This window comes from Hyaena hyaena, unplaced genomic scaffold (assembly GCF_003009895.1).
Source record: "Hyaena hyaena isolate Hyena2069 unplaced genomic scaffold, ASM300989v1 scaffold_598, whole genome shotgun sequence".
Classification (NCBI taxonomy): Eukaryota; Metazoa; Chordata; class Mammalia; order Carnivora; family Hyaenidae; genus Hyaena; species Hyaena hyaena.
In genome coordinates, this window is record NW_024081233.1 from 188,090 (window position 1) to 214,990 (window position 26,901).

Consider the following 26,901-nt stretch of genomic DNA (forward strand, 5'->3'; position numbering starts at 1 on the left):
TTATTTTTTTTTACAAATAGTTTCTTGTCAAATTAGTTTCCACATAACACTCAGTGCTCATCCCCACAAGTGTCCTCCTCCATGCCCATCCCCCCTCCCCCCCACATCCATCAGTCCTCAGTTTTTGTCAGCATTCAAGAGTCTCTCGTGGTTTGCCTCTCTCCCTTTCCCCCACCATTTCCGCCCTTCTTCTCCCCCTTGTTCCTCCGTCAAGTTCCTCCTAATCCTCCTATACGTGCAAACATATGATATTTGTCCTTCTCTGCCTGACTTATTTCGCTCAGCATAACACCCTCAAGGTCCATCCATGTTGCTACACATGGCCAGATTTCATTCTCATTGCCATGTAGTATTCCATGGTATAGATAAACCACAACAGATCCAAATCCTTTAAACTGCCTTAAAAAATGTCCTGTATCAGCAAGACTGTGCTGAAACTAAATCACACCCTGTCTTCTGGGATCCCCCAGGGGATGTGTTTCTGGTGGTCCTAGACCCAGTTCTTACTACCCACCCCTGCTCCGGTATACCCTCCACTGTCTCCTTGGCAAAGTTGGTGTTCAACCTGGATTTGCCCTCTGGGCTTTGTGCCCGCATCACACTGGCTGTGATATTTGCTTACTGGTCCTCTGGCATCTGCACCAGGTTACTCCTGGATTGGTTGTGATCCAGGCCTATGGTACAATTCATCCTCTTACTGAGGAAACACACAGCGCTCATTTATATCTATGCCTGTGCTTATGATTTTCAGAATGTCTGGAATGCTCTGACCTCTCTTTTTGAACTATCTAAAGACATAAATAAAATAAAAGTTCAACCCAAGCTCCATTTCCTTCACTTATAAATTTCATCCGTATACATACTTCTCTTCTGAACTACCATAGCGCAGGGCCCAAACTCCCCAATTCACTATTGAAATACACACTGTTTTATACTACATGCTGCCGTTTCATGACTATCAGCCTCATCTCCCCAATCACATAGATTAAACTTCCTGAGGGTAGAAACCATGCTCTATATTTTATGTATTTTAGTATTTCCCTCCCTCCCCACGGGTCCTACACTGGTGGGTACAGAGCAAGTGCTTCACAAGAACATTCTGGATGGTGGTTCCCAAGGGACTCAAAGATCTATAGTTTGTCCAGAATTGCTGTAATTCAATAGGTGACCATCTGCCCATCCCACAAAGAATGGATCACAACCATTTCCCTAGGGAATTATGATCTGTTGACTTTCTTGAAGCCAGGTCTAGAGTTTATGAAAATCAACTAGAAATATGTGGTGCAGGTGGGGGAACCAACAGAGCTTTTTAAGGAACTGAGAGTCAACTAATATAGCAATTAGATTATAGATATAATGACATGACAGGAAAACTTCTTCCTCACCAAAGAAAGTATTTATGATAACAAATATGGAATTATATTTAGATCTATAGGTGTCAAATGTTGCTTGAACTTTGTTGCTTGGAAGGCCATTTATTAGTACATACTGAGATTATACTTAAAAGTTTTCATCATATTTATATGCAGACAATTACTGGTAAATCAATTAATCTAAAAAATGCATTGATAGTTTTTTGTGGGTATACAAACATGGCTGAAATAAGATTGATACTTGACTGGTTAAATAAAATCATGAGAAACCAGCAGTTTGGAAAAGAAAAGCAACTTCTAAGTGAATAAAATGCCTCCTTCCTCTAGGACAGACCAGCTAGTCTAGTTCCTCTGGCTTTTCAGTTCCATCCAGTTGTCTGCCCTGCCCTACAGCTTGAAGGCTTCACACTCTCATTCCAGATATAGTGTACTTTTCTCTATGGGATCCAATGCTTTTAGCAGCTTTCTGATGGAAGCAGAGACTTTTGACAGCTCTGCTATTCGGCTAGAAGTCATGGGGAAAATGCATGGGTTGTGCTCTGCCTGGAAAGTGAACAGAAGTCCATGGGAGAAGATCCATTTTCCTACCTCTATCTTCCTATCAGGAAGTCCTACAGAGGTTCAAATGAAACTGGTTCTATAAATCATTCTATTTACTTAAAAAAATTTTTTTAATGTTTATTTTTGAGATAGACAGAGCATGAGTGGGGGAGGGGCAGAGAGAGAGAGAGAGAGGGAGACACAGAATCTGAAGTAGACTCTGGGCTCTGAGTTGTCAGCACAGAACTTGACATGGGGCTTGACCTTACCAATGGTGAGATCATGACCTGAGCCGAAGTCGGATGTTTAACTGACTGAGCCACCCAAGTGCCCCTAGAAAGTCATTTTAACCCCCAATCAGGCTTTGTGTCTTTTAGCTTTTAAACCTAAAAAAAAATTTTTTTAATGTTTATTCACTTTTCAGAGAGAAAGAGACAGAGTATCAGTGGAGGAGGAGCAAAGAGAGAGGGAGACACAGAATCTAAAGCAGGCTCCAGCTTCTGAGCTGTCAGCACAGAGTCCAGTGAGGTGCTTGGACTCACACACTACGAGGTCATGAGCTGAGCTGAAGTAAAACACTTAACTGACTGAGCCACCCAAGTGCCCCCCTTAACTTTTAAACATTAAAATGCGTTATGGAGATGTGAGACAATACATTGAACCAATGCAGTTCTGAAAACTGACTCGGTTAAGCAAAGTACTAGCAAATGAATGTCCAATCCCTCCTACTGAATTTATTTTTGCTACCACTTTTTATTTCTCCACATACCATTTGTCTGTCTGTTTGGTTGGTTGTTTGATTCCCGTACAGCTAACATCCAGTGTTATATTAGTTTCAGGTATACAATATAGGGATTCAACACTTTTATACATTACTCAGCGCTAAATTTCCAAGACATGTTTCTTGTTCTTTGAAGGTTCCTACGTTAAAGTAGCATCACATTTTTGTTTTATGATCATCATATTTTCTTTTGCCAGTCTGAGAATATTAACTGTCACTTTGTGACATGTTTTTCTTTCTGCATCATCTCTATTTTCTCTGTTCATTTGTTTTGATTTCCATTTTTATTTTTTATTTTTTGTATAAAAGGCTATCCATTAATGTTTAAGAAGAAGGCATTAAAAAGTTGACTAAAGATGTTTTTGCACAAAGCCTGGTCTCGACAATAAGGGGATCTTCTTGTAAGATTACTAGGGAGAAACTTCCAAATATTAGATCAGAAAGGCTTTTCTCTTGGATATGTGAGTTTCTAGAAAGGATTTTTCTATTCTTCTGTTCAAAGGGTATAAACGTGGATGTCTGCTTCATGGAATCTATATAAGAAAAGTAGACTTTCACTTTATCTTCTTACCATCTATATGGTCTCATTCTTGTCCTAAATTGTACAAATCTCCATTACAGCTCCTGTCTTTGGTAAGCCTAGAGAAGAGCCAGTGGCCCAGGTGCAAAGTGGGGGAGAAAATCTGGCTATCTAAATGGTCTCGATACAGAATTTCAATTAGTCTTCCAGTTTTTGGTGCCACTCTGCACTCTAACCTTCAGAGGTACTTGGTGTCTTGAAGTCCTGATGTGCTGATGCTGTGTGGACTTCTGCAGACTACAGCAGCTTGCATCTAATTGCCCCCCCAACCCCTCCCAGGAATGGGCTTCAGCTCTCTCCAGCTGGTAACTCTGTTACCACCCACCCATTTATTTTCCATCCTCCAAAGTGTTGTTGCGTCTCTAGTTCTCTTTGCCCCTGTGGGGTGGTACTGTTTTTTGATTCTTTCTTGCTCTTTTACTGGGATTTTGACAAGAGACAACAATCACATGCATTTGATTTAGCAGGAGTCCCTTCCCCATTCCTGAAAAACTGGGGTCAGGCTGTTTTCTGATTCTCTGATCACGCTCGTATCAGTTTATCTACCACATTGCACTATAACTGATTTCATTATAGCTCTACTTGACTGTAAGTTCCAGGGGTCTGCACCTGTAGCTTATTTATTTCTTTATCCTAGCAATCCTGGGTACTCAGCAAATGTTAACTAAATAAATGGAAGAATGGGTGGGATTATTCAGAGAGGTTAGAGAATGGTACCTGTGGCCTGACCTTGTGAGGAAATAAAAAGTAAAAAGACATTTTTGGAATGTTATAAGGAGAAACAAAAGAGTGCTACTGCATATGGAAAAACTAAGAGAGACAACTCCAAATTTGACTTGCTCTTTTTGCTGTTCTCAGAACTCAGGACTAACTAAAGATGATGTATATTTTGCTGTGTGTTTTTTGGTCTTGTTCTAATTTGTCTTTTGAATAAGGTAAACACTATAATCCTCTGCTGACAATTGTCCTATCATTGATTTCCTGCTTTTCCTCAAGATGACAGGTTTAGGCACAGACTAAAATTCCTTTTTTGGGCCTGACAAAACTTTTCCTAAATAGGATTATAAACAAACCTTACACCTTCTAACACAAAGATAGATGATGAGTTATGTAACTCATTGGGTCATGATTTAATATTAGGTGATTCGGTAATAACTGCTTCCTTTAATTTGGCTTTGCATTTCCATATAAGCATTAAAGAATTCTATGACCCAAATTCTAAATTCTAAGTTTCTAATTCTAAATTACCTAAATTCTAAGTTTCTAATTTCTATTTGTTTACTTACTCTGTGCGAGGTACTAATGCATTTCATTCTTAAAACAACTTTGTAAGGTACAATGGTATTGTCTTTATATTATAATTGGAAAGCATAGCCAATATGCTATACTTGCTTATGAATAAAATTACAATTTTATTTATAAATATAACAGCATTTGTGTAGCCATTGTGATGTGTTGTAAGAATTTGTGTGATGTGTTGTAAGAAATATGAATTCTTTTTTTTAAAAATATTTTTTATTTATTTCTAGGAGAGAGAGAGAGAGAGACAGCGTGAGCAGTGGAGGGTCAGAGAGAGAGGGAGATACAGACTCTGAAATAGGCTCCAGGCTCTGAGCTGGCAGTCAGCACAGAGCCCAACGCGGGGCTCGAACCCACGAACCGCGAGCTCATGACCTAAGCGAAAGTCGGACGGTTAACGGACTAAGCCACCCAGGCGCCCCAAGAAATATGAATTCTTAATGGACTCAGAATCATAAAAATTCTAGAGCCATTAATTGTCAACATAGTCATTACATTTGACATCTCAATTTATAACTGATATATTACAGAATTAATTTGTTTTCCTTATACTTTAAATATTGCTAAGATTACTTCTTTACTTGCTGATATATTGTTAAAGAATATGCACTGAGGATACAATACTGTATAAAAGAATGATCTTAAGGTCTGTCATGAGAAAAAGGAGTTGAAACACTTCTGTTAGTGATGATTTGAAAAGCAATTTCCTAAGGTTAGGTCTTTTCTATAATGAGAAAGCGAGATGATATTTCTGTTTTTAATATTAGTTGAAGACTCTATAGTACCCACAATTATTATAATTTGTAGATTATTATTTTTGTTGGATATGCATGAAAGGTTAATGGAAACTCATGGCCTCCCTGAAAGTCATAAGCTTGTTGATTTGCTTGTCTGAGGGAGGTGGTTGCTCACTTAATTTTAGTTATATTTAGCAATCACTGACAAAGTTGTGATCTAATGGAAGCATGGCTTCTGGAGGAATGTAAAAATCTACCGGTAATTTCCTTCTGAAATGGCGTTTATAAGAAAGGAGGCTTTTACCCTTATGAACCCAGTGTCAGCCTACTTGACTGCAGACTTCTTTCTGATTCTTTGCTCAAAATGAATTTGTGGTTCAAAAGGAGCATTGCCAATCTCTAATTGGGACAACTACAGGCTTCAGCATTCCCCAGAGAGAACATGACACTATCTTGTCTGTGTTCTTAGTACTCTTCCCTTTCTCTGATGGCTGCTAAATACTCAGAAATTGACCATCTTGATTATTAACCACATGGCAGTCTGAAATTGGCCATGGAGGGAGTAGTTACACCCGGGAAACTGGCAAGCATTATAAACTGCCTCACCTTTACCTCACTGGAGAGCTGGTCTATCAGCACACCACCAGGTAGTATACTCCCAGGGTGTCTTATTCAAATCTGAAAACTTTATTCAAAATCTAGACTCAAAATGCATTTCTATGGCTGTGAATTTCTCTAACACAAATAAACATGGAAAAAGCATTAGAGGCATTGCTCAAATGCTACCGCGTAGGCAAATGGCTAGACCTTCTTGCTGAATACTTTATAAAAATTAAAAAAAAAAATCATTGCCTTTTTGGGCCAAGGAAGATTCCCAAAGATACATGTATGTATAACAATCATATAAAATATGGATTTTTACATGTATGATAATGAATGACCCATTGAATTAGACTGTATTTTCAGAGTTAGTGGTCAAAGCAAAGAAAGTGGTACAAGAGTAAACTATAAACTATCCTCAAAAAAAAAAAAAAAAAAACACCAAATAATTGGAAACCCTTTCAAAGTATGTGCAGAAAACATAGTCTGCATAGTGAAAACCTAAAGGGACTAATACAGCTCTAACGAAATGATCTAGTGATTTCCAAAACTGGATGGTGGACTTACCACCTCACTAAGATCTTAAAAAAAAAATCCTTACTGTTGGGCTTGTAGTTAAAGAAAAGCCCAGTCTTATTTACCAAACTACAGTGATCTACTTTTACTCATTTTTCTAGAATATCTTCTTTAAAAGGGGGAAAGGATTAGGGGTGCCTAATATAAATTAGTTATCCTTCCTATGTATGTTTTCTGATGTTTCTACCATGTATCTGCTATGTACCAGGCACTATCTTCAGTGCAAGAATGAGTAAGTTGTAGTCCCACACTGTGTTTCAAAGATCCTGTCCATTTTAAGAGTATACAGATAACAAAGTACTATTCAAAGTCCTCAAAGAGAGTCTACCAGTAATATAGAGAGGATTTACTTTCTAATTAGTTTATTGTAATCAGACAATAACATTTGAAAGCTAAAACCTTTTAGCTTTCGTGTTCCCACAAGAAACAGATTTCTGAAGAAACCTATGGTATAGCTTTAACAGCCTTCTTGGGATGAATCCAAATGTAACTAAGTAAAAGTATGAAAAATATGCTTTATAGAGAACACTACAAACCACAGTCAGAAAAATTTTGGCTTATAATTAACACATGCTTTTGAAAATATGGACTCTAAAAGTAAGAAATATGAATTCCTAATCATGGGCTTTTAGAAGTATAGCTACAGTGACACTTTGAGTTTTTTATAGTTGTTTGCTATAAGAAAACCACACATTCCTATCAAAGCAGTAAAATTAATGAACACATTTTACATGAAGAGCTCAATAATACTCTCTTATAAACTATACTCATGAAAGAAAACTATCAATGAATTCATTAAGCAAAAACTAAAATTCAAAGCAACAATGGCTTCAGAACTAATAACTCTAGAAGGCTGAAATGTAGCAAGATATAAAGGAAAGTGGTAAAGCATGTAACCGGCACAGTTTATCTAAATATAAACAGTTCTTTTGGTACCATTCAAAAGACTTAAGGAAAAAGTGGGTCAATAAGTGGGGCATGGCTTGGTGGGTTGTTTGCTCAGCCTTCAGTGCTGACCTAAAGGAAGATCTCGTGACCAACAGGAACCAAACAATACAGGTGTGTATAAACCTCCTTAAACTAGTGAAGTGCAAAGCAGGACTTTGAATTTTTGCGATGTCCGTTTCACCACTAGATGGAGATCGGGTTACTCTGCCAGGAACAGAGAAAGGGGCTGGACCGTAGCCAGTGAGAAGTATGGTACTGAGAGCATATTCTCTTTTCTCTTTTCTCAATATTTCTAAGAAAGGCATTTTCCAAGCTCCCAAACCAGGAGGAGACATATGCTGAATAAAAGGCCCATAAATGAGGAAGAGCTTGACGGATCACACTGTACAGGAAACTGTAAAAGACACGTTTTTGCTTGTTATTACCATTGCTTCACAATGATTCCAATTTAGGTCTGGCTGTATAGTACTACTTGTAAATAATAACAAGAACTGGTCTACATACGAGCAATTAAATATACTGTCTCTTTGTTAAAAAATTTTTTTTCATGTTTATCTACTTTTTAGAGAGAGACAGAGCATGAGCAGGGGAGGGGCAGAGAGAGAGAGAGAGAGAGAGAGAGAGAGAGAGAGAGAGAATCTGAAGCAGACTCCAGACTCCAAGCTGTCAGCCTGATGTGAGGCTCAAACTCATGAACCATGAGATAATGACCTGAGCCCAGGACAGATGCTCAACCAACTGAGCCACCCAGCCACCCCTATACTGCCTCATTTATTGAGCAGGCAGGGAAAAGATAGGACCAAAAAATAAAACAACAGCAGACCACTTGGACAATTAATCCTGTCTGTCTCTTTAGACATAAAGATGTATGCTCATAATTTCTCAGTTTGAGTATGTATATAAATATATATTTCAATATCAACCAAAATGAATCAAGGACCATCAAAGATGTTAGGAAAAGGCTGAATAACTCCTATTCTGATTTTCCAAGTGAAACTAACATCCAGTTCTCAACTGTGTAACTTTATTTCTAAATCAGTCTTATTTCTGTTATAGCTGAACTTTAAATGGGAGAGAGAAAGTTATGCATTTTCTGGAAAATGGTCTGGGAAGGATCAGATGTTGCTCTGCATGCTGGGGCCAAACACTGTGATGTTAGATGTTGATGTTAGATAATATATTTCTGTTCATTTCTAACTTAATAACATATATATTATTCCAATATATATTCGGTTACATAAAAACAAATAAATAATTCATGGCAGTTTAAAAGAACAGTTCTATTTTTTGTCAAATAGCTTCAAAGGCCAGTGCTATTTAGGATATATGAGTAAGACCATACACAAATATATTAATTGCCTGTTGTGTAGCAATTATTATGCCATGGGCTGGGGATAGAAAAATGAACAACAGAGTCGGGGAAGTTGCTGGGAATGAAGGGTATATGGCTAAACCACAAATAGGGGTTAATTTTTGTAGCAGTCAAGTCCAGTTATGAAAATCATGCATAAAATTCCCTTTTAAAGTTCTGTTGTGGAAGATACTTAATTTATGCTATAAATCTTGACCATAGGAAAAATATGACCTTTCATCTCTATGACACATGAGAAATTGAAATAAAATAGAAGAAATTCAAATACAATAGTATTTACTATTAGGCACCAATCACTGTGATGAAAAGAGGAGCTTAATTCAAAGGGAGAAAAAACTAATGTTTAGCATAATAAGAGAATAAGAACCAGCTAATTAATTTTCTAATTACTGTTATGGATAGTGACCAACATTCAGTCTGTTGCTATGATAGATTCTTTGCACTTAATGACATGTTTATTATAGAGCAATACATTTGTTTTAGCTTAAGTAAATTAATGTATTCATACCGTTTCAAAAGAAGTTGAAGTTGCTTGCTTACATTGGTTTTGAATTTTCAAAATGTTCTTATAAGCTTTTAAGAATCTAGGAGAAATATGTATTATTCATTCACAAACATTCTCCTTTAAGGGCAATCGGAAAAATAACCACATAAAATAGTAATTATTAATCAAGTATCAATGGAATAGTTTGTAGAAAATTTTTATCTTGTGAATTGGCTTTCTGCAGAGCAACACAGCTGGTAGGAACCTGCCCGTCTTTACTACCTTGCTGGATAAGAATGGAACATAAACCGAGAAGTTTCTTCTGAAGATTAAAATCAGTCATTTACAAATAAACCCTTTTATTATATGTTTTAGTATTTGCATATAGTAAATATGCTCATTAGTTCCATATAGTAAATATGCTCATTAGTTCCAGACCAACTAGATTAGGTGGTGACTGAGTCATTTCTGGAGTTTCCTCTCACTTTGGTGACCTATTTCCATATTTCTTTTTAGGGCAGGGTTGAGTCTATTGCTAAGTTTGCATTATCTGGAAATAAGGAAGTTGGTAAAAACACATCTTTGCTGGATGCATAATTTACTTATCTTCTCTAGTCTAAAGGTTTATAGTAATGTGTTGTGTTTTATACCAGTATTTCTGCCTCCTTGGTAGTATGCAGAGATGCTGAAGATGATGGTAGTAAAAGTTGGAACAAATGCTCAAGCTGATTAATACTTGAGGTCAAACAAAAGCAACTGTATCGTATTCTCATGTTGTGATGTGAGGAACTTGTATATGTAAGCACTGACCTCAAAAGAGCACATTTTAACTTTCCTACTATCTAGAAAAAGACACATCTTTTTCTATTATGAGAAATTATATTAGGTATTTATTTAAGTAAATATATTTAAGTTTTGAGGCCAGAGGTTTATTCCATTTGGAACTAAACTTATACCTAAATATGCACCTTTAAGAAGGAAAGTCGGTTAGAGCGGTACCTGCATATGTCTGTCACTGTCTTGTCCAATCATGTTTCTCCATTCCATGAGTGATCGTTGTAGACGTTCAAGTCCAGTTTCCCAAAGCCTGATGTGACCTCCCATATCAACAGTAACAACAGCACCTTTGTCCCACTCAGCTAGTAATGCATCTGTGTCCGAAATAGTAGACAGCCATGTGGTATATGGTGAGAGAGATTCTGATCTGAAAAAGAAATTATAGTAGTCAATCGTTGGTAGTAATGCAGCTAAGTTTACCCAATTATGGTTCATTACACTGCTATAAAGAATTCTAACAGGAAACACATTAAAAGATACCAAGAGACCCATCTGTAAGAAAAAAAATACACAGCTATATATTGGTTATTTACATTTTTTCTGTATTTGTGGACCCCTGATTATACTGGCATTCACTGTTAGAAAGAAAAGAACTTTAATCCAACTCCTATATCATGCACCTGCAACATTGGACTCACTCCTTAGGGGCCTATGTTTCAGCCCCTTAAACTTGTAGGGGTCTAAGTTTCAGTCTAAGTGCTGAAGCTGATATATTTTTTTATGGCCTTTAACTGCATTTGTATTTAATATTTTGTATTTTCTAACTTAGGAAGTTACATGAATTTATCACAAGGAATTTATATGTTTCTCATATTATGTATTTCATACATATACATGTGTCCTTTGCTATATATTCACTTCTAGGAATGCAGCTTTTGCTCCTGTGAGTCAACTGCATACTTCCTTTTTCTAGGTATAGCTTTCACTACACAAAAGAAACAGATTAGAAATTCTAATTACCAGTGTTGGTTCTCTAAATACATCTGATATTTTCTATGTGAAATAATTGGTCTAAAGGGGGAGTCTGATCAGATAATAAAAACATTACTATCAATGTAGATTTGGGAAAACCACAAAGCCACTATGTGTTGGGTCAAATCTTATAACATCCTAAAGAATAAACTATGACTATCTGGCCTTTTTTTTCCAGTCTGCCTTAGTAGATACTAAACACAGGTGACACAGCCAGCTATTCTGGGACACAGAAGCTTTAAAATATGTTTATATGAAGAAGATGGTAACTACTGCTTCAGTGTTTCAGAGCTACTTCACAGTAATAGAAGGACTCAAAGAAGGTAACATTTGACATAATACAGGATTTACCTCATGGTGCTCTCCCAAAAATATTTGCCTTAGGAAAAAAAATTAATAGGTACAGATGGTGAAGTAAAGGGCTATTCAAGAATAAGGAAATTTATCTATGTGAAACAATAATGTTTGAGATTCTTCCAAGAGCACTCAAGATGTGTGACTGTTGAGTACAGTATCTATCAACTAAATGTTTGACTCTTCATATTATGAAACTTGAAATTTACAAGGGCAATTGCTTCAATATGTCAAAAAAGGGTGAAAAAAATCACATTTACTGCAATTTGCTCCACAATCTCTTCTTCACTTTTTTTTTTTTTTTAAGTTTTATTTATTTTGAGAGTGAGAGAGAGCATGAGCAGGCGAGGGGCAGAGAGAGGGAGAGAGGGAATCCCAAGCAGGCTCCGTGCTGTTTGTGGAGACTGACGCAGGGCTCAAACTAGTGAACTGTGAGATCATGACCTGAGCCAAAATCAAGAGTCGAATGCACAACTGACTGAGCCACTAGGCTCCCCTTCTTCACTTTGTTTTAAATGCATATTCTCTTATATGCATAATAGCAAGGTCTTTAAGGAACATACAGAATTATAGTAGAGTGAAACCCAGATTTACATATACCCACACATGAGAGCTAGGCAGTATCATTTTACAGATGGAAATAATACAAAAATTTGAGGGAAAATACTTGAATTTTACTCAGGGCACAAGTGATATATTTATTTTGGTTCTTTAGTACATGCAGCGTCACTGTATTTTCTATTATTTGAAGTTAGCCATCAGATGGAAAATTCCAGCTATCTAGCAGAATGCTAAATTTAAGCAAAGCAGGAAAACTGAAATCCAGATGGGTTGTTCTCTTGGATTGCATATATGCCAAAAATGGCAATAGCTAATCTCAAGAGAAATTCAGGATATACTGATAATGAACAGACTCTAAATCACGTGGCACTTGAAATATGGCAAGTCCAAATCGAGATGTTCCAAGAGTGTAAAATATATACTGATTTCAAAGACTCAGAAGAAAAAAAGGGATGTAAAATATCTCCTTAAAATTTTTATATTGAATATGTGTCAAAATGATAACATTTTAAATACACTAGGTTAATAAAAGGCTTCATTAAAGCTAATTCCACTGATTTCTTTTTCCTTTTTTCATATGGCTAGTAAGGAATGTAAAATGATGGTGCATTCTATTTCCAGTGAACAGTGCAGCTCTAAATGAGTGTGTTATGGTAACCAGCTGGCACCGGCTGTATGCACAGCTGCTCTTCCAGATGTTCTTCCTATGGCACGTATAACATGGTCCACACAGAAAGTTAAAACAGAAAAACAACGAAATAAAGCCCAGGACCAATGAGGAAGAATTAAGAGAAATATTGGAAAAGATTATGAATGCTTTAGAAATGTAAAAAAACAAAAAGTTGTTCTTTGCTTTTGTTGCTTGAACTAAGAGTATATTTTAATAAGCACATACTTCATATGGAATAAGGAATTTCTCCAAATGACCAAAAGCCATTTTCTATTAAATTGACTAGGTAAGATGCTCTAAGAAGTCATGCTTCTATATGAAGCCTATTTTTTTGAGTAATGCTTTTATTATCATATTTACTGAGCCTGATTAAGGGTCCTAAGAAATAAAGCTGAGTTTCTGAGTTACTGTGTACTGTCATGCTAAACTATTTACTTCTAGGGGTTGGAGGACTGAGTGGAAAGGTGGCCTGCTGATGCCGTGGAGGACTGACAGGGCTTGGTGTGGCTAGCCTCTCTCTCCTGTTGGACGGCTCTCCAGGGTCCTCTGCTTGGCATTTCAGGTGGGGCTTTCACCCCTGTGTTGTGAGGTCTCAGTTCCCTGTCAGGAAGTATATGTTAGCAGGGAATATAATGTCAATCCAGGCCAAAGCAGAGTAACAAATTAGAAAGAGGAGGAGTGGGCCTGGGGGGGCAACGTAAGGAAGAATGAGGAATCTAGACCAGGCAGACCAGGGCAGTGGCTCAGTCAGGCTGAGAGAGAGACATCAGGTATGGATGCATCCAGAACGGGATGGGCTGCTGGAGAGGATGCCTGTGTTCCTCAAGGGTAGACACCAAGCACGTGGCTTTCCTTCTGTATCCTCCGTCTAACTGGTTTGAGTACTTTGCTTCCATCATTGGACAATAATAAAAGCAGTGAATGATCACGAGTTTCATACTAAATCTCTGGAAGCCTTTAGCTACTACATAGCCTTCACAATTGCAGATGGACAGTAGCACCTTTAAAAACAATATTAAACAAATGCTATTTAAATTCCTTTGACATTTTGAACACATTTGCCTCCAAAAACTAATATGTAAAGTTAATAAATATGGTGGATGGAGCTAGAGAGTATTATGCTAAGCAAAATAAGACAGTCAGAGAAAGACAAATACCATATGAGTTCACTCATATGTGCAATTTAAGAAGCAAAACAAGCAAGCAAAGGGGAAAAATAAGACAGAAAGACGAACCAAGAAACAGACTCTTAACTGTAGAGAACAAATTGATGGTTACCAGAGGGGAGGTAGGTGGGTGAATGGGTTAAATATGTGATGGGGATTAAGGAGTGTACTTGTGATGAGCACCAGGTGATGTATGGAATTGTTGACTCACTATATTCTACACCCAAAACTAATATTACACTGTATGTTAACTAACGGGAATTTAAATAACAGCTTAAAAAAATTTAAGAAGCCTGAAAAGTTCTGCAATACTGAAAATGCTGATTTGGTTACAGAAAAATTTATCATTAGGACAGATCAAACAAGAGAAATGAAGCCTTGAGGCTGTTCGACTTATACCTATATAACATTTTTCCCAAATGAAAATAAAAATAGCAGTAAAGCATGCAGAACAGCAGCAAAACATAGGCCAAGTGCAACTGAGGGAGGGGAGAAAGAGCTTGCTATTTAAGGAAGCAAAAGCACACATTTATTCAGAGTACTTGGGAAGACTTGGCTCACTTTCTATCTGACCTATGAACTGAGAACAAAGGTGAAAGTGGATTACCTGGGAACAGGGATATATCGGAGTTTCTTTGATTGAAGATCAGTGATTTCTATGTAACCAGCTGTTTGTGGAGGGGTAACATCTGCAAACAAGTCACGACATGAGTAGAGTATTAAATTACAGCAGGATACCAAATTAAGACCAAAAGAAAGCATGAATGTTGCTAAAAGTGGAATGAAGTTACTAGTAGCCTCGGGCAAAACTCTGAGACCCACCTGACAGGATCCTGGGCCAAGTCTATTCTCTAGGTTATGTTTTTGTCAAGGAAACACAAAGATTGTCAAATGCATGCATATTAGGGTATGATTCTTTACTGTCAAAAAAACTATGAAAGTTCTTTTCATTGTCTTTGCTAGCTTCCCCAGATGAGAAGTTTCAGCGCTTAGAGTTTATATGAAAATATTTCCTCACCCGAATTCAGTTTTTCCTTCCTGGGAAGTCACAATGACAGTATAAGTAGTGGAATCAGTACCGCTTTGTAATCAGACTGGCCTGGTATAAAATCCCGGCCCTGATAAGTCCTAACTGTGTTTCTGGCTGGTAAGGTTAGTTATCTCACTGCTTCTGTCATTTGTGAAATGGGGGTAACGATAGCATCTGAGCATCATAAACAGTATTTGGGGGATTAGATGAATTGAGTAATTCACTTAATTCACACTTAATTAGCAGTTGCTCAACACATGGTACCTGTAATGATTAGGGCCTCGTAAGACAGGAGAGGGTGAGGTGAGCATGGCCAGTCGGGCGAGGGCTCTGGATCATGGAAACTATGAAAGTGTCGGGGAAGAAGAGGGGAATGACACAGAGGAGCCAGAGCTCCCATCTCCAGCTCTGCAGGTGTTTCCAGGCGGATTCCAGGGGCCTGCTGATTTCTTTTCCAAAGCCCTGAGTCCCAGCACTCAACATCCCTAGCTGCCACTACTGTGTGTCAGAAACTCTGCTTAGTCTTTTTTTTTTTTTAATGTTTATTGATGTTTGAGAGAGAGAGAGACAGAGACAGAGAGAGAGATAGCGTGGAAGCAGGAGAGGGGCAGAGAGAGAGGGAGACACTGAATCCAAAGCAGGCTCCTGGCTCTGAGCTGTCAGCACAGAGCCCAAAGCAGGGCTTGAATTCATGAGCCATGGGATTACGACCTGAGCTGAAGTTGGCACTTAACCGACTGAGCCACCCAGGCACCCCAGAACTCTGCTTAGTCTTTAGAGGTAATATTTTTAATATTGACAACAAAGACTTATGATTCCTGCTTGAGAGAGCTAATGCTTAGAGAGTTACGATAATAAGGTGACTTGCTTGAGGCGACACAGCTGGAGAGTGATGGAGGTGGCTTTCAAAACCAGGCTGTTCCAGCTTTGAAATCTCTGCTCTGTCCACCACTCTACACAGCTCCTACCTAAGTGGACCCCAGGGCAACAATTTTTAAAATAGCCTCATTTTACAAAATATTGGCTATTAATGTCTCTTAAAAAATCTCCTTTACATAGAACCCATACTCTTTAAAAATGGTTTTAAATGTTTATTTATTTTTGAGAGAGAGAAAGAGACAGAGCATGAGTGGGGGAGGGGCAGACAGACAGGGAGACACAGGATCTCAACCAGGCTTCAGGCTCTGAGCTGTCAGCACAGGGCCAGACGTGGGGCTCAAACTCATGAATCATGAGATCATGACCTGAGCTGAAGTCGGACACTTAACTGACTGAACCACTCACCGCCCCCACAGAACCCATACTCTTAAAGATGTTTTCTGTTGTCTATATCATACTACAATTTCAGATTAGAATGAGATATCCAGGATGTTCACAATGGATTTATCCAATGTAGTTTACCAAAAAATAAAAGACTTGGAATTTTTATTTTATGTTTGTCCCTGAATATTTTTGAGTTAGACCATCTGAAAACCTAAAAACTGAAAATATCTTTTATTTATTCAACAAATATGGTTAAGCTCACTTTGCACCAGACACTATACAAAGCACTGAGGATAGAGAAGAAGGAGACTGATTCCTGTCGCATTCGAGGAGCCCGCAGCTCCTTGAGGAAAGTTCCTTTTAACCAAACCAAACCAAACCAAACCTACCATGGGCCTTTTGGAAAAGACTCCAGGGTGGGACTCATGGGCCTGGGGCCAGGTATGAGCTGCAGAGCAAGGCAAGGAGGAGTGCCAGGGGTCAGAGGTTTAGGAGGAAATGGAGGTAATGTTCAGGGATAACAGAGGGGAAGACAAGAGAGTTACTATGGTAATCTGACCACCCAGCTCAATTGGCTGCCCCTGATGGCCATTTATATAAAACAAGCGTGCTTATCATCTGTCACACAGGCCTGCACTGGAAATGCTGCCTGGGCTATAAGGTCAGTCTTGGATAAAGTTTTGTACCATCTGTCATTTTTGACAGTTTCTGCTGCTAAGACCCAGCTGAAGTAGATTGAATTATTCATAGACCCAGGTTCTTTGCCAAAAATGACCAGTTGCTGAAGCGGTTGGGATGTCTAGAGCTGTCTAGCTAACACACTTTCATTTTAGCTTGTCACTCATGGGCACTTTTTTCATACTTAGTTGAATGAGCTATGGCCATCAGTGCTTTTAGATGGCACGTGAAAACAAAGTAAGCCAACTTATTTTAAAATATCTTTTTTTCCCCTACATCATTTTTTTCTTTCACTGTGCAAATTAATTCCATGGCATAAAGAGGGTGAGAAAATGCAATAATGGCTATGTCTATTTTGAGGAGAGAGCAAGAATTTTACTCCTGGTGCTAAAAAATATTTTCATGTATCAGAAAAGGCTATTTGTGGCTATAAAGCACTTCAAAGCTGTATTAAGGGTAGTGGTAGCGGCAGTAATGGCAAACGCTTGAAAAATGATCAGAGTTGATGTTTACTGATCTGAAAATGAATCAGCTCAGAATACATGATTGGATTAAGGAACGGAAAATCGTGGCCAGATTTCCCTGCAAATGTAGCCAAATCCTTGTCAATCCGTTTTAAACGTTTCAATGCTGTAGAGAGGATGGAGGCTCAGTAAATTTCCATTACATTTATAATCCAGGTGGATTTCTAAGATAGGTGTAAGCTATGTGCGAGGATGAGTTCACTAACAATTAAAGGGAAGTCACGGCTGCAGTGTTTCCTGCACAGTTCCCGCAAACAGTGGGAAGAGCTTATGTGCACAGTGTCAAGGTTAGGGGGAGGAATCAAAGCCATCAGACAAAAGAACAGTGAACACATTCAGAGGGAAGATGAAATTATATTAAGAAATTCACGCCTTCTAGCAATGGAACAGGTTTAATGCACTTCTGTGTTCACTGATTAAGAGTGATGTGTGCCCTGCAGTCCTGTCGATGTCAAATCTTTGAATTTACTCAAAGTTCAAAACACAGTGCATCGATTTCAATCCATAGTCATTATTTTGTGTTTAAAGAGCTGATGACTGTGATTAAAAAAAAAAAAAGCAGCTAACATTTAACTAGACAAAAAACAATTGGAAGAAAGCAGTAAATCTCTCCTTGTTTGCATTAAACAAAAGCTATACCATCTTTGTGAAAGCCACCAGGAGAGTAGACTTTATAGTTTCTATTGATTTCTTTAATAAAAGGCTGATATGCCTTAGTTCTTGGCTCATCAGATAGATGGTTGGACTCTATTTACTTAAAAAAAAAAATTACCTGTTTTTTATACCAGCGTCGACTCAGAGATTGCTTTTTGACCAGCAAAAATATTCCTTATGCTATAGTCTTTCCACTACTACTTTGGAAGTTATGTACTCAATTACTACCTTACTAACACATCAACTTAATATTCATTGCCTTCCTCCTGAACAATGTAAGGCACTAAAACACTTTAACATCAGTTACTCCTCTCCTAACTTGTGGATGATAACTGTTTCATCATTTCAATATATGCTTCTTAAAATTTCACAAAATTTTATTATTTTTATCCCTTATAATAATGCTTGTTAGTCATATATTTATTATTTTTTTCATATGTTCTCATATGAATGGGTTGATCCCTAGATCTATGCACAGCTATCATCCTGGTATCTCCTTTTGTCAATCTATTTTTTTTTAACCTTTATTTATTTTTGAGAGACAGAGACAGATCATGAGTGGGGGAGAAGCAGAGGAAGAAGGAAACACAGAATCTGAAGCAGGCTCCAGGCTCTAAGCTGACAGGCCAGAGCCTGATGCGGGGCCTGAACTCACGAATCCTAAGATCATGACCTGAGCCGAGTTGGACACTTAACTGACTGAGCCACCCAGGCACCCCATCCTATTGTTTTTTAACAGCGCACTTTTATAAAATTCCTCCTCAGTGTTAGACACTATGCTAAGCACTTCATATATACTTGGAATATTTAAGGAATGCTACTTAAACAAGTGAGGGGAAATAAAACTCCTCACAACTAAAAGAAAAATGGAAAAAGATATAAACAGGCAATTCTCAGAAGAGTAAATTGCAACATGTAAAAAATTCTTAAAGTTACTAGAAATTAGGGAAAGATAAACTGAAACCACAATTACAGGGTCTGATCCCTCCTAGAGTAGATAAGGTTGGGGCACCAGGAACCCTTTTATAAGCTGCTGAAACAACACTGGGAAACAACTTGGTAATTCTACTCTTAGATATATACCCTACAGACTCTCGGCATATATATAAGGAGAGGGGTACAAGAAGATTCATTGCTAACTACCTGTTAACAGCAAAAATTGAAAAGAATCTAAGTGTGCATCAACAAAGACCAGATGAATAAACCGTAATGTGTGCAGCAGTGAAAGTAAATGAAGGTGCTATTAATATGGATGATGACAAAGGTTATCTCCTTTGACCAAACTCTAGTCAGGCTCTTCTGGATCCTCTTCCCAAATAGATGCCAACTTTTGGGTTTCTGTGTTCATCTCTGTCTTGTCCGCTTTTAGCAAGAGTCCTACTAAGTAAGTTTAACCAGAATTCTCTCCCTCCGTTCTCTCTCCCCCGCCAAATTGTGATCAGGTTTCTCATTCTCTACCTCCACTCATCCCCCCCAGGTAAGGTCTGATCACTCTGGCTTGCCTTCAGCAAGAATCCTGTTAGGTCAATTTAGCCCCAGGTTTCCTTATCTTTGATTTCCTCTTAGTAATTTTCTATCCACGGATCCTTACCAACAGTTAGAGGATCTATACTACCTGATTTTGACACTCCCTATAAACTACAAAACTAGGAAATAACCAAGTATGTGCTGTTAGTGAAGGGACAGATACAAAGGTCAATAGAACACTATAAAAAATACAGAAATAGACCCAGACATATGTGGTCAGTTAATTTTCAGCAGAGGTCTGAATGCTGCAATTCATTGGAGGAGGGACAGATTTTCTATGATACTGGAACAAGTGAATATTCCCATATGAAACAATGAGTCTCAATCCATACCTTGTACCATATTAAAAAAATTATCTCAAAATGGAGCATCTAAATGTAAAATCTAAAACTATAAAATTTCTAGCAGGGAGATTTTCCCTTCATCAAAAAAGGCAGAAAATGTTTGAAAAGAATATAACTGATAGTGAACTTGTATCCAGAATATATAAGGAATGCACAAAACTCCTAAAACAAACTAACAAAGACACCCAAATAACCCAAGGGCAAGCAATTTCACTAAAGAAGTTACACATGACAAGATGTTCAACATCATTAGGCACCGAAAAAACCCCCCTAAAAAAACAAATTAAAATCATCATGAGATACTGTTACGCACTTACTGGAATGGCGGAAGACTGACAATACCAAATACTGGTGAGGAGGCACAACTAGAACTCTCATTCATTGCTGGTAGGAATGCAAAATAATTGCCACTTTGGAACACAGCTTGGCAGTTTTATCATATAATGTAAAAATGCCATTCCTACGTATTTACCCAAGTGAAGCAAAGACTTATGTTCACTTAAAGATCTGTGTACAAATGTTCACAGTAGGCTTATTCATTATTGTCAGAAAGTGGAAATGACCCAACTATCTACCAACTTCTGAATGAACAAAGCCTGTACATGTACACAGCAGACCACTACTTGGCAATAAAATGAACTACTGGTACACACAAAATATAAATGGTCCTCAAAAACATGATATTAGGTGAAAGAAGCCAGACTTGAAGGGTCTTACACTGTATGATTCCATTTATATGACATTCTGGAAAAGAAAATCCATAAGGACAGAAACAGATCAGCCAGGTGTTAGGGAGTAGGTAGACAGGGCGACCATAAAGAAGCATTGGGGGGAGGTTTCTGGAAATATGGAACTGTCCTCTGTCAGTAATGGTGATAGCTACACAACTGTATGTGTTTGTCAAACACACAGAACTATATACAAAAAAGAGTGAATGTTACTCTGTATAAACTGAAACTTAATAAGAACAATGCATATTTTAAAAATATCACTCTGTTTGGGGCACCTGGGTCACTCAGTTGGTTAAGCGACCACCTTCAGCTCAGGTCATGATCTCACAGTCCATGAGTTCGAGCCCTGTGTTGGGATCTGTGCTGACAGCTCAGTGCCTGGAGCCTGTTTCAGATTCTATGCCTCCCTGTCTCTCTCTGCCCCTTCCCTGCTCACTCTCTGTCTCTGTCTCTTAAAAATAAATAAACATTAAAAAAATAAATAAAAATATCACTCTGTCTGATGTGTGGAGAATAGGTAAAATGGGTAAAGAGTTGGAAGAGGAAACTCTCAAGAGGCTGTTGCAATATTCCAGTGCAAGATGGCAGTGATTTGGATGTTGGTAATAGAACTATAGTCAAGTGGGTAGATACAAAATACAGTAATAAGGTTGTATCAAAAGGGCATGGTGATTTGTTATGGGATTAGACAGAGAGGATGAGGGAGAAGAAGTATGAAGGCTGACTCCCAGGTTTCTGGGTAGTTGGAGATACAACTCCAACTTGGTGGAAACTGGAAATTCTGGTGTAGAATTTCTTGTATTTCCTGCGATGCCCTCATGCCCCTGTACCTTGCACAAAGGATTCCCTCTTCCAGAAACAATTCCTTCTTTTGATTCACTCCCATTCATCATTTCAAGGGTCAGCTCATCATCACCAGTCTGGACTGTAAGCTTTCCTTTTATAGATCACCTTGTGAACATTCCTATCATAGCACTATACTGAGATTGTCACTTTATTTACCTGCCTCTTTGACTGTGAAAAAGATTTTGAGGAAATGGTGATTTATTTGGATGGAATTAATTCTAAATATTATCATATAACCAGGACTTCCAAACCCAGTAATAGATTATAATACATGTAGTATTATGTTTATTAAGTTCACAGTGATATAATGAATGTAAACATAGGACAACATATTACTATCACTGTGATGCAAATAACGATCTGTGGCTCAATGATCAAACATTTTCATAATTATCCATTATGATGAAAGCCTGTGTGGTTCAGTGAAAGTAGCTTTAGACCTGGGACAGGAAGACCTTGGTGCAGATCTGGGCTTAACTGGCCACCGGTGGTGTGGCCCTCGGCATGCCATCTTACCTCCTTTGGTCAGCTTCTGACATATATAAGCTAGAGAGTACACTGACAATAGAATGGCGATTTGAAGATTAATTAAATGTATATAAGGAAAAGTGATTGTCACAGGACCTGGCATATGTCTTACAGTAATAAACATAAGATGAGTTTCAGAGAACTACTAAGTGAATCAGTCTGCATGAGTCCCTGTCCTTTCATCATAAGTTGGGCCCCATTTTCTATGCCTTGTTCTCTAAGAATTTTTAAAAGTCCCTTTGAAAACGTCTTCTAAGTTAAGTTACTGTACAGATTATAAAGCAAAGGAAGAAGAGTTCTAACAGCAGTGGCTTCATTCACAGACTGTAAGAAACTGAGTGAAAACTTTCTGAGCACACACCTACTTTTAGGTCTTTTTTTAGCTAATGGATCTTGGTAGACTTATTCACATTTATAAATACAGAATGACAATGATAAGTTAAATATCCTTACCAAAAGAAAACTAACTTTATTACCTTGGCAAATTAGGAATTGGTAAGTTTCTTACCTTTTGGGTAGATATCTTTTAGAGGGACTTCTCCTGGGGGCAAAATCCTGACTATCTGATTAGTATCTAAAAGAGTCACACAATTATTCTGCTTTGGACTTCCACTTGTCTTCTTTCCACCATAGAACATTGTGTCAGGGACACCTGGTTTATGCAGAGATGATGGCCTTTTCCAAGAATAGACTTCACTGGGTGACTGAAAGAAAAAAAAAAAAAGATTAAAGTACTGAAATAGAGTTGACCCTTGAACAACATAGGTTTGAACTGCACAGGTCCAGTTATATGTGGATTTTTATACAGTACAATAAGTGTGTTTTCTCTTCCTTATGATTTTCATAATGACATTGTCTTTTTTCTAGCTTGCTTTTCTGTACATATGTAATGTATGTAACATACAAAATGTGTGTTGACTGTTATGTTATTGGTAAGGCTTCCAGTCAACTGTAGGCTATTAGTGATGTTCTGGGGAGTCAGAAGTTATTTGTGGAGTTTTGATTGGGTGAAGGGGGTCAGCACCCCAAACTCCCATGTTGTTCAAGGGGCCACAGTACTATAAACTATATTCACCACACCTACTATAATGCAGCTCTTTAAGCAGATACCAGTGGTAAACTTGTATTTCACAAGTATAAAAAAACGAAATTATTTCTTAACCTTTTAGAATTTGGTGTAGAAAATAGCTGCTTCACCAACAATCATAATTTTCAGGCAAATGTGAAATATACAACATATTTTTTAAAAATTTTTAAATGTTTATTTATTTTTGAGAGAGGGAGAAAGAGAGTGGGAGAAGGGGAGGGACAGAAAGGGAGGGAAACACAGAATCCAAAGCAGGATCCAGGTTCTGAACTGTCGGCACAGAACCTGACACAGGACTCAAACCCACAAATTGTGAGATCATGGCCTGAGCTGAAGTCGGATGCTCAATTGACTGAGCCACCCAGGTGGTCCCAACGTAATTTTTTTTTTTTTTTACCTTGAAATGACTTATAACTAAAAGAGGGAATGGAACAAGATAGTTAGTTTGAAAATGAAACAAATATCTGGTTCATTCACTCTTTGGCATAAGGAACGGGATGTTACCAGCATTCTGAGGTCCCTGAATGCTCCTTCCCATTGGTAGCTCCTTCTGTCTGCCTAGATGTTTATAACTCTTCTGGAATTCTGTGTTATTTTTTCCCTCTTGCTTTACTTAAAATTTTTACCAAATATATATTTATCCTTCTCTACTCTAAGATCACAGACATTCTCCTATGTGTTTTCTAAACACTTAAAAAACATTTTTTTTAGTGTTTGTTTATTTTTTGAGAGAGAGAGATACAGTGTGAGTGGGGGAGGTACAGAGAGAGAGGGAGACACAGAATCTGAAGCAGGCTCCAGGCTCCAAGATGTCAGCACAGAGCCTGACATGGGGCTCGAACCCATAAGCTGTGAGATCTTGACCTGAGAGGAAGTCGGCCACCCAACGGACTGAGCCACCCAGGTGCTCCTATTCTCTAAACATTTTAAAGTTTGTCTTTCACATTTAAGTCCTTAACCCGTTAGGGATTTATTTTTGCGAATGGCCTGAGGCAGGGATTCATATTCATCCTTTTTTCACATGGATAGTTAATTGTCCAAATACTGTCAAATACTAAATGGCACTAATCAACATTGCTAGCATAAAATACAGTTCTGTACATGCATGCATCCGTTGCTGGGCAACTTCATTCTGCTCTCTTATTCATTTTTCTTCCCCACACCAATACCACATTTAGTTACTGAAGCTTTATAAGCCTTGAAATTTAGTAGGGCAAATACTTCTGCTGCTTCTTGCTTCTTCTTCAGCAATGTCTTGATTATTATTTGTCCTTGCTTTTCCATAAAAATGTATGAAAGTTGCATTTGCTCTGTATCCTTGTCAGCACTTGATATTGTCAGTATTTTTTTATTTCAGCCATTCCAAAGGGCATGTGTAGTATCTCATCATGATTTAAAAAATTATTTTAATGTTTATTTATTTGCGAAGGAGAGACAGAGTGTGAGGGAAGGAGGGGCAGAGAGAGAGAGGGAGATACAAAATCTGAAGCAGGCTCCAGGCTCTGAGCTGTCAGCACAGGGCCCAGTGTGGGGGTCAAACTCATGAACCGTAAGATAATGACCTGAGCCGAAGTCAGATGCTTAACTGACTGAGCCACCCAGGCGCCCCTCTCATCATGATTTTAATTTGCATTTCCTGAATGACTAATGATGGTGAACATCTTTTCATGTACTTAATCTCTGTATCCTCTTAGGTAAAGTCTCTGTTCAAGTCTTTTGCCCCCCCTTTTTTCCACATTTACCCTCAAAGTTATTACTATATCTATCTAAATATATTTAAAACTGTGAGTTCACACAAATATATTCAATTACAATTCAACACCTATAAGATTCATTCTAGTTTTCTTCCTTTCTTTATCTGTAACTCCTTTCTAATGAGAAACTAGACTTCATGATCTTTAATATATTTATTTTCTTACTCAGTCCTACTGCATGTAACTCATATCCCATTCCACTACTCACCTTCCCTCCTGGGCAAATGCCCTCCTTACTCTGGCTGGTCTTCACAGTCCACACTGGGCTACACTCATGAATGGATGCCCTCCTTGCCTTACTTGGGCTCCTATATCCTACAGCATGTTACTTCTACCTCTTCATGGGCACCGTCTGCATCCGGCCTGGAGTTGATTCCCATCACCAGTGGTGACCTCTCCCCAATCACAGATGTCTTCACCTGCTCAGCCTCTGACCTCTGACACCTCACACTGGGCCACTATTTGCCTGTTTTCTATATTGGATGATTTGTTTTCTTGCTCTTGAGGTTTTTTTTAATTCCTCCTTTTTTTTTTTTTGAGAGAGAGGCAGAGTATGAATGGGGAAGGGGCAGAGAGAGACAGAATCTGAAGCAGGCTCCAGAGTTGTCAGCACAGAGCCTGAGGCGGGGACTGAACTGGTGAAATGAACTGATCGTGACCTTAGCTAAAGTTGAACGCTTAACTGACTGAGCCACCCAGGTGCCCCAACTCGCTCTTAAGTTTTAAGAAATTTTTGTATGTTCCTTTGCTGGAAATGTGATTTGCCAATCCTTTTTTCCAGCCTTATCTTTTCATTCTCTTAACAGTGACTTTTACAGAGCTAAAATTTTAAATTTTGATGATATTCAATTTATCAAAAATTTTGTTATGGATCACTAAGATTCTCAGTACAATGTTTAATAGAAGTGGCGATAATGGGTACCCTTGTGTTATTCTTGATATGAAAAGGAATGCTTTTAGTGTTTCACTGTTGAGGTTGATATTACTATAGATTTTTGGGGCTATTTGGCATTAAGTTAAGAAAGTGATAATAAGCTTATAATAATTTAGGTGCCTTTGATAATGCTATGAAAAGTTAATAAGAGGTGACATGCACCTTTATTGATAGCTTTATGAAGGATTAAAAGAAATTCACATAAAAGCAGAAAGGCACTGTAGTACAAGAGAAAGGATACAGATTTGAGGGCCAGTCACATTTGACCTCAAGTCCCAGCTTCCTTACTCATAATTTGTGTGGCCTAGGAGATATACCTTCTCTGTTTGTTTCTTCATCTATAAAGCCTTGTAAAATTGTTTTAAAAATTAATTATCATGTATGAAAGGTTTGAGAATAGTGCAATGCCTGACTTTTGTGTTAGGGCCTAAAAGATATGATTGTCACCATAAAATGTTGAAACGTTCCTTAACTGGCCCTGGTCTTTCATTTAACAAATATTCACCGAATACCTCCAATGTGTTGGGTGCCATACTAAGTAAGGGGAGATAGAGATTTCTTTAATGATTATTTATTTATTTTGAGAGAGGGAGAGGCATGAGTAGGGGGAGGGGCAGAGAGAGGGGAGGAAAGGGGGGAATAGAGCTTTTAATTTAACAAAGTTACTAGTCCTACAGGCTATAAAGGATTTCTCTAAGGTTAATACAAATAGTATCTTACAGTCAGTGCCAAATACTTTTACTTTCTAAACTCTATAGTAATGTTACATTTCTATACTAGTTTCTTCAATTGGAAGATCAATATTTTAAATGATTCCACCTTCAGAAAAATAGCTCTAGTATTTTCTCTGTTGATGGCAGCAATCATTAAGAAAGCATATTACACACAACTCTCATTAGGTCAAGGCTGCAGTAGATAATGTATTCCAATAACATGTTTCATTTTCAGTTATATAATACCATAGCAAATCCTTTCTACTTGATAATTAGGAAGACATATGGCAAAATCCTAAGCCACATATTATTCACTGGGTTTTGGATTTCAAATGTCTTATACCCTAGAGTACTCGTCATTCATTAATTACATTAAAAAGTTGAGCTTATGTGAGATTGGTGTACCATTATGCAGAGCTCATATTTTTATCTTTGAAT

The 26,901-nt window shown here is 37.9% G+C and overlaps 1 protein-coding gene across 4 annotated transcripts in view; it reads right to left on the minus strand.

Annotated features, from left to right (window-relative positions):
• The window catches only part of VWA8 (von Willebrand factor A domain containing 8), a 349,620-nt gene that overhangs the window by 86,102 nt on the left and 236,617 nt on the right, over positions 1–26,901 (minus strand). For all 4 annotated transcript variants that reach the window (XR_005532644.1, XM_039257082.1, XM_039257083.1 and 1 more), the window contains exons 35-37: positions 22,484–22,679; positions 14,458–14,539; positions 10,290–10,494 (exon numbers count right to left, since the gene is read on the minus strand). Coding sequence is in view for 3 of the 4 variants with exons in the window: in XM_039257082.1 (XP_039113013.1) it covers positions 10,290–10,494; positions 14,458–14,539; positions 22,484–22,679 (483 nt within the window). In the remaining variant the exon portion in view is untranslated. The remainder of the gene's footprint in view (positions 1–10,289; positions 10,495–14,457; positions 14,540–22,483; positions 22,680–26,901) is intronic.